Source organism: Macaca nemestrina, chromosome 17 (assembly GCF_043159975.1).
Source record: "Macaca nemestrina isolate mMacNem1 chromosome 17, mMacNem.hap1, whole genome shotgun sequence".
Lineage (NCBI taxonomy): Eukaryota > Metazoa > Chordata > Mammalia > Primates > Cercopithecidae > Macaca > Macaca nemestrina.
Window position 1 is genome coordinate 4,998,327 of NC_092141.1, and position 11,862 is coordinate 5,010,188.

At 51.9% G+C, this 11,862-nt stretch overlaps 2 protein-coding genes across 2 annotated transcripts; one reads left to right on the forward strand and one right to left on the reverse strand.

Annotated features, from left to right (window-relative positions):
* Positions 1 to 717: 717 nt before the first annotated feature.
* Positions 718 to 1,865, reverse strand: LOC105472315 (vitelline membrane outer layer 1 homolog). The gene is made up of 3 exons (XM_011725444.2): positions 1,591 to 1,865; positions 1,371 to 1,486; positions 718 to 1,100 (listed from the first exon to the last, which is right to left on the reverse strand). The coding sequence occupies exons 1-3, from the start codon at positions 1,783 to 1,785 to the stop codon at positions 803 to 805; spliced, it is 609 nt and encodes a 202-aa protein (XP_011723746.1). The 5' UTR covers positions 1,786 to 1,865; the 3' UTR covers positions 718 to 802.
* Positions 1,866 to 4,537: 2,672 nt separating this feature from the next.
* Positions 4,538 to 5,824, forward strand: LOC105474369 (glycolipid transfer protein domain containing 2). Its single transcript, XM_071082186.1, is given in 6 exon segments — positions 4,538 to 4,559; positions 4,562 to 4,815; positions 5,036 to 5,202; positions 5,284 to 5,294; positions 5,297 to 5,623; positions 5,626 to 5,824. Coding segments are annotated over 6 exon segments (975 nt in total). The 3' UTR covers positions 5,820 to 5,824.
* Positions 5,825 to 11,862: the final 6,038 nt, after the last annotated feature.

Genomic DNA, 11,862 nt, shown 5'->3' on the forward strand with positions numbered 1-11,862 from the left:
AATAAATAAATACAAAATGAGCTGGGCGTGGTGGTGGGTACCTATAGTCCCAGCTACTCAGGAGGCTGAGGCAGAAGAATCGCTTCAACCCTGGAGATGGAAGTTGCAGTGAGCCAAGATCATACCACTGCACTCCAGCCTGAGCGACAGAGAGAGACTCCAAAAAAAAAAAAAAAAAGCCAGACTTCCATTACTTGTCTGAAATTTATGTGTTTAAGTGCGTTTTTCTCGAATCCATAACTTTCAGCAATCTACCATGGACCCCTGAGACCAAACCCAAATGTATGCCTCCCCCAATGCCAGGTTAGGAGGGGAAAAGGAGACTCGGTTCCCCATCCCTTAAACAGGTGCGACCAGCCCGGGGGATGGGGGGCAGGGGCGGTGGCTCACGCCTGTAATCCCAGCACTTTCGGAAGCCGAGGCGGGCGGATCATGAGGTCAGGAGATCGAGACCATCCTGGCTAACACCGTGAAATCCCGTCTCTACTAAAAATACAAAAAAAAAAAAAAATAGCCAGACGTGGTGGCGGGCGCCTGTAGTCCCAGCTACTCCGGAGGCTGAGGCAGAAGAATGGCGTGAACCCAGGAGGCTGAGCTTGCAGTGAGCGCAGATCGCGCCACTGCACTCCAGCCTGGGAGGCAGAGCGAGACTCCATCTCAAAATGAAATGAAATGAAATGAAATGAAATGAAATGAAATGAAATAAACAAGCGAGGCCAAAGTCAATCCGGAGAAGCTTTAATAGCAGGAAGTGAGACTAGCCTCCTGGCCCGGGAGAGAGCGGCGGCGGCGGCGGCCCCGTTCAATTGAGGCAGCAGAATAAGCGCACGTCGTTCAGCGCAGTGTCGTCGCTTAAGCCTCTAGGTCCCTGGATCTTGGTCTGCAGGCCGCACACGCCCTTGGGGCAAGGGTCACTCCAGTCTCCAAAGTCTCCCCAGCTCAGCCCAGGCCCCTGCAGTTCCTCGCCATCCGAACAGCGGAAGCGCACGTTGTTCGCTGCTGTGTTGTCACCGAGGGTCGTGGGTTCTTCCATGCGAAGCGAGAAAGCCACTAGGTAGGCGCCGCCGCGACACCACAGCGGCTCGCTCCATTCGCCCCAGCTGCAAGGGAAAGGGAGCTGCGTTGCCTCTGCCGGCGCCCCCATTCACCAAGCCCTTGAGACTTTCCAAGCCAAGTGCTGTGTCTGACCTGGTGGGCTGGGTGCTCCCTGACAGAGGGGGAGTCTTCCATCCATCCCTTGCCCGCCCCCCGCCCCCGTCTACACTGCCCGGTAGCTCTGGAGGAGCCAGCCTGCCTGCCGCGACGGAGTATGTAATAGAGGGTAAGGGACATACCATCACCCCAAGGGATCCTAGACTCCTGTGCCCCACCTTCCAGACTGGGAGTCCACCACTTGCGTGTTGCCTAGGACGCTCCCGGGCGCACAGTGCAGCCTGATCCCATTCAGTGCAGTGTCATCGCCAAGAATGCCTTGGGAAGGCTCCACCTGGGTATGATGAGAAGAGCAAGGGCGAGTCACCAAATTATCATCCTTGGCTCTATGGTCCCACGCATCTCCACCCTCTCCAGGACCTAAGCCTGAGCCCCAACCTTGAGCGAGAACCCGCTGGCGAAGAATCCGTCAGGACACATCTCAGGGGAGGCCCAGTCGCCCCAGGGACCCCCGTTGGTCACTTCGATGACCGCCGGGTAGCCGTTCCAGCCATCTGCCTGTGCACATGTGAAACGCGTGGCCTGCAGAAGCAGCAGCAGCGGCAGCAGCTTGGCTCCCCGGCCTGGCTCCATCCTGCAGCTGTGAATCAGGCCTCCTAAGCAGATTTATATCAGTTTGGCCCCTGCGAGGGCTCAGATTGCGGAAGGGCCTCCCAGATAAGTGAAACCCAAAACTAATCCGCTCCCGGAACCCTATTTCCTGCTGCCTGAGGCAGAGGCTCCCACTCCCAGAGCTAGGGGAGGAGGGGCAGTGAGAGAGGGTGAATTGAAATAACCATCACCTATTGAACATTTACCACAGGCTACGAATTATGGTTAGTGCTTTGCAGTGTTTTATTTAACCCTCACAACAATTTTTAGGAGATGAGAATTATCCTTCCTCTTTTGTAGAAGAGGGAACAGGCTCAAAAATGGCAAGCAACTTGCCTTAGGTTTACAGCCAAGCAAGCTGGCAAACATTCCAGCAGGGAGAGCGGAGACAGAGTGGAGGAGACCAGGGCCAGGGATGGAAGTGACCTCCCAGGAGTCCCACCAGGGACAGGATGGGTCAAGGGCAACCCAGAGACCTCCAGGATGTGAGGGGACGTCAAAGTGAGGATAAGACAAGAATCCTTGAACTGGAGAAGCTGAGAAATTTCCTGTCAGCTTAGAAGTCTCCTCCTCCTCTGAGAGGTCTTCTGAGAGATCAGGGCCCTAACACCTTGAGAATCTGGGACACCCCTCCCCACCTTAAAAGAAGATACACACAAACAGAAATAATTTGTTTTTATTTTATTTTATTTTATTGAGTCAAAGTCTCTCTGTTGTCCAGACTGGAGTGCAGTGGCACGATCTCGGCTCACTGCAACCTCCACCTCCTGGGTTCAAGCGATTCTCCTGCCTCAGCCTCTCTAGTAGCTGGGACTACAGGCATGCACCATCATGCTGCCCCACTAATTTTTGTGTTTTTAGTAGAGACGGAGTTTCACCATGTTGGCCAGGATGGTCTCGATCTCTTGACCTCATGATCTGCCTGCCTTGGCCTCCCAAAGTGCTGGGAATTACAGGCGTGAGCCACCGTGCCCGGCCCAACAGGCATAATTCTAAGAAGTTTGGGGACAGGTGACTAAGAACCCCTAAGAAGAGATCATGCTGTTTCTTCCATTGCTTTCTGTATGTATCCTTATGTCCTTTCCCGGAATGCCTTTCCCCCTGTGACCACCAGGTGGACTCCTAATTTGCAAAACAAAAAGCAAGAAAACCTAAGTATGTTTTTGGTTTGTTTGTTTGTTTGTTTTGAGACCAAGTCTCACTCTGTTGCCCAGGCTGCAGTGCAGTGATGCCACCTCGGCTCACTGCAACCTCTGCCTCCCGGGTTCAAGCGACTCTCTTCCCTCAACCTCCCGAGTAGCTGGGATTATAGGCACTCGCCCCATGCCTGGCTAATTTGTATATTTTTAGCAGAGACAGGGTGTTGCCTTGTTAGCCAGGCTGACCTCAGGTGATCTGCCCAACCTTGGCCTCCCAAAGTGCTAGGATTACAGGCGTGAGCCACCGTGCCCAGCCTAAAAATGCCTGGCTAAATTTGTTAGGGGGCCACAACCCCTGATTTACGTGCCCCTCATATACACTCCTTTATTTAGTATCTATTTATTCAGTATCAGTTTATTCAGTATCTATTTATTTAGCAATAATATGTTTTGGCTTAAGCAATAGTCCAAGTGCTGTAAGCAAGAAAAACAAGGCCCCTGCCATCAGAGCTCACATTCCATCGCGGGAGACAGAGGATAAATTCTCCCCCAGAGGACCTTGAGCTCTGTGAAGGCATTTTTGTATTCTTGAAGCCTAGTACATGAGGAAGTGCTTAACAAAGGTTGGTGCAATGAATGATTGAAGAGCCAATCTGGAGTTTTGAAAAGTAAACCTCAAAAATGCAAAAGGATAAAGCCTGATGTGTATATACGATTGCGAGAGGTCACATATCCAGTACGATTGTGAGAGGTCGTGTATCCAGTACGATTGTGAGAGGCCACGTATCCAGTACGATTGTGAGAGGTCGTGTATGCAGGGCAAGACAAAGTCCCCTGGGGATAAGATAGACAATTTAGAAGTAGGTGTTCCCGGGTGGGAGCGGTGACTCACGCCTGTAATCCCAGCACTTCGGGAGGCCGAGGCGGAGGGATCACAAGGTCAGAGGTTTCACACCAGCCTGGCCAGTATGGTGAAACCCCATCTCTACTAAAAATACAAAAATTAGCCGGCACTCTCCAGCCTGGGTGACACAGCGAGACTTTGTCTCAAAAAAAAAAAAAAAAAAAAAAGAGAGAGAGAGAAGTAGGTGTTCCCTGGATTCCAGAGGTGTGTGATGCTTGAACTTAATATTTATAGGGCAATTGTGGTCAGCTTTTCCATTTAGTGTTTTCATATACATTATCATTTAATCCACACATGAGCTTGCAAAGTACCTATTATTATCCTCAATTTACAGTGGAGAGAACTCAAGACCAGAGTGAATTAGGGCCCACACCACTGCTCAGTAGGGTAGCTGTTCTGGCCCCTGCCTCTCTTCCCAGTACTCAGAGTGCCTCTTACTACAGCTGGCCCTACGGGGAAGGGAAAGGCACTGATCTGTCACTGCTATCGAATCCCCCAAATTCCCTTCACCCGGTTCCTAGCACCCGGGGTAGCTGCCCTTTGGGGCGAAGGGCACAGGGGAAGGGGCCTTAGTAGGTTAATTATTAACCCTTTGCCCCTCAGGGCACCACGGGCTTCTCTCCCCTCCTGGAGGTGGAGGGACACTTACTGGCTAGGGGCTGGTAAGGGGGCGGTGGTCCCAGCAGCAGGCATGGGGGTGGCGGTGCGGCCCCCAGACTGCGGCACTGGTTCAGCCACTCAGTTCCTCTCACTATCTTCGCGCTGCTGCTGCTTTATCTCAGTGCTCGGAGCCTAGGTGAGCTGCCCCTTCCCTCACCTGCTCCGGGAGGAACCCCGGAGTCCAGGCCCTCAGGACTCAAGCCTCTTCCTCTAGCCCTCACCGCTCTGCTTCTCCTGTCCCCAGGCGCCCGCTCGGGCTGCGGAGCCGGGGCTCAGGCCTGCGTTTCATGGGGAACGGCGCCCTTCCAGGTACGCTTGGCGCAGGGCTGGGCGCGGGAGCTCCAGGAGGGACCAGACCAGGGGGACGTGGAGCCAGGCTGAGGGTCCGGCGAAGGGCAGGTCCTCCCCCTGGTCTCCCCTCTCCCGTCGGAAGCTGAGCGCACAGCAGAAGAGCCACCAGCTACACCTTCGGAACAATTTCTTCAGGGCGGAATCTGCCCCACCTCTTCCCATCGTGTCTACCCACCAGGTCCGGAAGGAGTCGGGACCCCTGGAGGCCCCGGAGAGGAAAGAGCCTCCGTGTCTGGCCCCTCGGGGGACGCTGGGCCGTATGATGAGGCCGTTCCACGCCAGTGTGAAACCCGAAAGGGATGTGAGGCTGTCGCCGTACCTGGCGGGATGGCGGGCACTCGTCGAGTGAGTGGCCTCCCGCCCCCCAGCCGGTCCCCGCCTCCTTGGCAGCTACATCGCCATTCTCTCAAATCATCTCGCCCGCAGGTTCCTGACTCCCGTGGTTCAGTCTTCGCCTTCGCCACTAGGGAGGCCTTCACCAAGGTGACAGCCCTGGAGGCTCGGGTGCACGACCCGGACGCGGAGCACTATTCGTCTCTGGGGGCCATGGCGGCGTGGGAGCGGCGGGCGGGACTGCTGGAGCAGCCGGGGGCGGCCCCCCGGGACCCGGCCCGGGGCTCGGGTTCTCGCACGCTGCTCCTGCTGCACCGTGCGCTGCGCTGGTCCCAGCTCTGCCTCCACCGGGAGGCGACCGGCGCGCTGGGAGGCCCGGACGCGGGAGTGCAGTGCAGCGACGCCTACCGCGCGGCCCTGGGTTCGCATCACCCCGGCTGGTCCGTCAGGCCGCCCGCCTCGCCTTCCTCGCCTTCCCGGGTCGCCGCCGCCTGCTGGAGCTGGCGTGTCCTGGAACCACCCAGGCGGAGGCGCGGGCCGCGCTGGTCCGGGCCGCCGACACCCTGGAGGATGTCTACAACCGCACCCAGAGCCTGCTGGCCGAGCGCGGCCTGCTCCAGCTGACCTAGGACAGCGGCTGCGGGGACCGGCGGGAACGCAGCGGATCGCCCGGGGTAGGGCCGCGCAGCCCGAGGTCAGCTCCGCAGCCGGCGCCGCGGCCGCCTCCGTATCCCGCCTCTTCCGTAACGTCGCGGCGGCGAGGGCTGCCCCCGGCAGGGAATGGCGTTGAGCTCCCTCTGTCCGAAGTCTCGGAAAGACAGCAGGAGCTGTGAGGAATAAAAAGTATTTGGCAGCATCGACGTAGGGCGTTTTGTGTGATGACGACAGGCGCTTAAGGGAAATAAAAAACGAATGTGAGAAGATGTGTCATCTCTGTTCCCGGCAGCCGAGAGACTCACGCTTCCCCGGCCTATCGCAGTCACTCCCGTGGCTTTGGTTGCCAACCACACGCCGAGTCTCCAGCTCAGACTTCTCCCTGAGCTTCACCCCTGTGCAACCAAGTATACAGCAAGCATCCTGCACACTCCATAGACACTGCAAATGCAACACGTCCAACACTAGTCCCACCACCATCCCCCCAAGAACTGCACCTTCTATGAATAAACGGCACCCTCACCCTTCAGCTACCCAAGCGCACGTGCGTCATGCCTCACACCAAGCGGCTGCTCAGCTCCACTCGGCCACTCCCACAGTGAACATGAAAGACCCTGCCATTTCATACACTGATAACTCCCAAATCACCACTTCAATCCACTTTCTCCCGGACTCCAGAATCCTACATATACGATTGCCTATTAGGTATTTCCCCTAGGATGTCGCTTAGTCATAGCAAACTTACCATGTCCAACGCTAAGCTCCAATACGCCCTCCCCACGAAAATTCTCCCTCCATAGTCTTTGCTGGCTCAGTGAATGACACTTCCATTCTTCCAGGTCCTCAGAGCAAAAACCTCACCATCCAGACCCTTCTGGGGTTTTGTTTGTTTGTTTGTTTGTTTCCACTGCATTGCAGCCTGCGCGATGGGAGTGAGACTCCTTCTCAAATAAATAAATAAATAACAATCAACAGTCCCGCGCAGTGGCTCACGCCTGTAATCTTAGCACTTTGGGAGGGTGAGGCGAGTGGATCACCTGAGGTCAGGAGTTCGAGACCAGCCTGGCCAACATGGTGAAACCCTGTCTCTACTAAAAATACAAAAATGAGGCCGGGCGTGGTGGCTCACACCTCTAATCCCAGCACTTTGGGAGGCTGAGGGGGGCGGATCACAAGGTCAGGAGATCGAGACCATCCTGGCTAACATGATGAAACCCCGTCTCTACTAATAATACAAAAAATTAGCCAGGCATGCTGGTGGGCACCTGTAGTCCCAGCTACTTGGGAGGCTGAGGCAGGAGAATGGTGTGAACCCGGGAGGCGGAGCTTGCAATGAGCAGAGATGGCACCACTGCACTCCAGCCTGGGTGACAGAGCAAGATTCCATCTCAAAAATATATATATATATACAAAAATTAGCCAGGCACAGGGGCGTGTGCCTGTAATCCCAACACTTTGGGAGGACAATCGCTGGAACCTGAGAGGCAGAGGCTGCAGTGAGCCAAGATCGCGCCACTGCACTCCAGCCTGGGCAACAGAGCAAGACTCTGTCTCAAAAAACAAAAAACAAAAAAAACAAAAAAAACACACAAAAAAAACAAAAAACAAAAACAATCAACAAATTAGGAATAGAAGGGAACTTCCCCTGCCTAGGCATCTATGAAAAAACAAGCTAACAGCACTGTCAATGATGAAAGACGTTTCCCTAAGTTTTTCCCCTAAAATGAGAAACAAGACAAAGATGTCTGCTTTTGCCAATCTATTCAACAATGTACTGAAGTAACTCGCCAGAGCAACTGGGCAAGATAATGAAATAAAAGGCATCCAGATTGGAAAGGAAGAGATAAAACTATCTCCATTTACAGATGATATGATGGTTTATATAGGAAAACCCCAAAGAATATAGACACAAACTATTAGAACTAATAAATGACCTGGCGCAGTGGCTCATGCCTGTAAGCCCACCACTTTGGGAGGCTGAGGCGGGCAGATCACGAGGTCAGGAGATCGAGATCGGCCTGACCAACATGATGAAACTCCGTCTCTACTAAAAATACAAAAATTAGCGGGGCATGGTGGTGGCACAGAAGAACTGCTTGAACCCAGGAGGCAGAGGTTGCGGTGAGCTGGGATCGCACCACTGCACTCCAGCCTGGGCAACAGAGTAAGACTCTGTCTCAAAAACGAAAAACAATAAAGAACTAATAAATGGTTCAATGAAGTTGCAGGATACAATATCAAAACCAAAATCAGTTGTATTTCTATGTACTAGCAATGAACAATCCAAAAATGAAATTAAGAAGACAACATCACTTATAATAGCATCAAAAAGAATAAAATACTTGGGAACAAATTTAACCAAAGAAATGCAAGACCTACATATCGAAAACTATAAACACTGTTAAAAGAAATTAAGGAAGACCTGAATAAATGAAAAAAAAAAAAAAACAGGTTATGAAAAGAAGACATTTTAAGATGGCAATACTCCACAAATTGATTCAGTACAATCCCTAACAAAATTCCAACAGCCTTTTCTGCAGAAATGGACAGCTAATCCTAAAATCCCAATGGAGATGCAAAGGATCCAGAAAAGGCAAAATAATCTTGAAAAGGAGGAAAAAGTTTTTTTTGTATTTTTTAGTAGAGATGGGGGTTTCACTGTGTTAGCCAGGATGGTCTCGATCTCCTGACCTCGTGATCTGCCCGTCTTGGCCTCCCAAAGTGCTGGGAATACAGGCTTGAGCCACCGCGCCTGGCCTAACCTCAATTTTGAAAAAAAGTACTACAGGCCGGGCACGGTGGCTCACGCCTGTAATCCCCGCACTTTGGGAGGCCGAAGCAGACAGATCACTAGGTGAGGAGTTCCAGACCAGCCTGGCAAATATGGTGAAACCCTGTCTCTACTAAAATTACAAAAATTAGCTAGGCATGGCAGCAGGCGCCTGTAGTCCCAGCTACTCGGGAGGCTGAGGCAGGAGAATTGCTTGAACCTGGGAGGCGGAGGTGGCAGTGAGCCGAGATCACACCACTGCTCTCCAGCCTGGGCAACAGAGCGAGACTCTGTCAAAAAAATAAACAGACAGACAGACAGACAGAAAAGGAAGGAAGGAAGGAAGGAAGGAAGGAAGGAAGGAAGGAAGGAAGGAAGGAAGGAAGGAAGGAAGGAAGGAAGGAAAGGAAAGGAAGGAAGGAAGGAAAGAAAGAAAGATGTACTACAAAACTATAGTAATAGAGACAATATGATACTGGTATAAGGACAGACATATAGATCAATGAAACAAAACTAAGAATCCAGAAATAAGTCCATATATGTATGGGCAATTGATTTTTAACAAGAGTGCCAAGATCATTCAATGGGGAGACAGTCTTTTCAACAAATGGTGCCGGAACAACTAACTAGCTATCCATATGCAAAAGAATGGATTTGGACTTTTACTTCACATCACATACAAAAATTAACTCAAAATGGACCACAGACCTAAAAATGTAAGAGCCAGCACTATAAACTTTCATGCTTCAAAGAACACCAATGAAGGACATGAAAAGACAATCCAATGGGAGAAAATATTTTCAAATCATGTATCTGATAAGTTTCTAGTACCTAGAATATTAAAAAGGACTCTTACAACTCAACAATAGAAAAAAAAACAGCCGGGCGCGGTGGCTCAAGCCTGTAATCCCAGCACTTTGGGAGGCCGAGACGGGCGGATCACGAGGTCAGGAGATTGAGACCATCCTGGCTAAACCCCGTCTCTACTAAAAGATACAAAGAACTAGCCGGGTGAGGTGGCGGTCGACTGTAGTCCCAGCGACTCGGGAGGCTGAGGCAGGAGAATGGCGTAAACCAGGGAGGCGGAGCTTGCAGTGAGCTGAGATCCGGCCACTGCACTCCAGCCTGGCGACAGAGTGAGACTCTGTCTCAAAAAAAAAAAAAAAAAAAGAAAAGAAAAAAACAGCCAGGCACGGTGGCTCACGCCTGTAATCCTAGCACCTTGGGAGGCCGAGGCGGGAGGATCACGTGAGGTTATGAGTTCGAGACCAGCCTGGCCAACATGGTGAAACCCCATCTCTTTACTAAAAATACAAAAATTAGCCGGGTGTGGTGGCGCGTGCCTGTAATCCCAGCTACCTGGGAGGCTGAGGCAAGAGAATCGCTGAAACCCGGGAGGCAGAAGCTGCAGTGAGCCTAGATCATGCCAGTATAAAAAGACAAATAGAGCTGGGTTCAGTGGCACACACCTGTAGTCCCAGTTACTTGAGAGGCTGAGGCAGGAGGATCACTGGAGTCCAGAAGTTCAAGGTTGATATAGTACACCATGATCGTATCTGCACTCTAGCCTGGAAAACATCGCAAGACAACCCCCCCCCCGCCCCTGCCGCCACACACACACCCCGCCATTGTCTCAAAAAAAAAAAAAAAATTAAACTCCATAAATTTATTAAACAAAAGACATATCCCAATTTTAGAATGTGCAAAGAACTTGAATCATGAAAAAAGACATACAAATGGCCAATTATCTCATGGAAATATGCTCAGCATCACTAATCATTAGAGAAATACCAATGAAATCCACAAGAGGCCGGGCGCGGTGGCTCACGCCTGTAATCCTAGCACTTTGGGAGGCCGAGACGGGCGGATCACGAGGTCAGGAGATCGAGACCATCCTGGATAACACGGTGAAATCCCATCTCTACTAAAAATACAAAAAATTAGCCGGGCGAGGTGGCGGGCGCCTGTAGTCCCACCTAACCCGGAGGCTGAGGCAGGAGAATGGCGTGAACCCGGGAGGCGGAGCTTGCAGTGAGCCAAGATTGCGCCACTGCACTCCAGCCTGGGCGACAGAGCGAGACTCCGTCTCAAAAAAGAAAAAGAGGCCGGGCGCGGTGGCTCACGCCTGTAATCCCAGCACTTTGGGAGGCCGAGGCGGGCGGATCACGAGGTCAGGAGATCGAGACCATCCTGGCTAACACGGTGAAACCCCGTCTCTACTAAAAAATACAAAAAACTAGCCGGGCGAGGTGGCGGGCGCCTGTAGTCCCAGCTACTCGGGAGGCTGAGGCAGGAGAATGGCGTGAACCCGGGAGGCGGAGCTTGCAGTGAGCTGAGATCCGGCCACCGCACTCCAGCCTGGGTGACAGAGCGAGACTCCGTCTCAAAAAAAAAAAAAAAAAAAAAAAGAAAAAGAAAAAGAAAACCACAAGGTACCACTTCACACCCACTAGAATGGCTGTAACTAAAATAATGCACAATAACAAGTGTTGGTGAGGATGTGGAGAAATTGGAACCCTCATACATGGCTTGTAGGGATGTAAAATGGTGCAGTTTCTGTGGAAAACAGTTTGTCGGTTGCTCAAAATGTTAAACATACAGTTATAGAACCCATAAATTCCTCTGCCAGCATATACTCCTAAGTATATAACTAAAAGAAAGGAAAACATGGTGTGGTCACTTTAACCCAAAGACTCTCAGGTTTATTTTGTGGGCCCTTTGGCCTGCAGCTCCGTAAGATCGGTAGGGCGCAAGCCACTAGGAGGGTTTTTTGTTTTGGTTTGGTTTGGTTTTTGTTTTCTGTTTTTTGTTTTTTTTTTTTTTTTTTTTTTTTGAGACAGAGTCTTGCTCTGTCACTCAGGCTGTAGTACAGTGGCGTGATCTTGGCTCACTGCAACCTCCGCCTCCTGGGCTCAAGCGATTCTCCTGCCTCTGCCTCCCCAGTAGCTGGGATTACAGGCGCGCCCCACCACGCCCGGCTAATTTTTGTATGTTTTAGTAGAGACGGAGTTTAACCATGTTGGCCAGGCTGGTCTTGAACCCCTAACCTCATGATCCGCCCGCCTCGGCATCCCAAAGTGCTGGGATTACAGGCGTGAGATACCGCGCCCGGGCAGGACAGATCTCAGTTCACTGCAAGCTCCGCCTCCCGGGTTTACGCCATTCTCCTGCCTCAGCCTCCCGAGTAGCTGGGACTACAGGCGCCCGCCAACTCACCCGGCTAGTTTTTTGTATTTTTTTAGTAGAGA

What these genes read in the sequence shown, in the direction of transcription:
- LOC105472315 (XM_011725444.2), bottom strand. Translation starts at nt 1,785, where the DNA reads ATGGAGCCAGGCCGGGGAGCCAAGCTGCTGCCGCTGCTGCTGCTTCTG. An exon ending in CCAGCGGGTTCTCGCTCAAG is followed by an intron (nt 1,487 to 1,590) that starts GTTGGGGCTCAG and finishes CATCATACCCAG; the next exon opens with GTGGAGCCTTCCCAAGGCAT. An exon ending in GTGGACTCCCAGTCTGGAAG is followed by an intron (nt 1,101 to 1,370) that starts GTGGGGCACAGG and finishes TTTCCCTTGCAG; the next exon opens with CTGGGGCGAATGGAGCGAGC.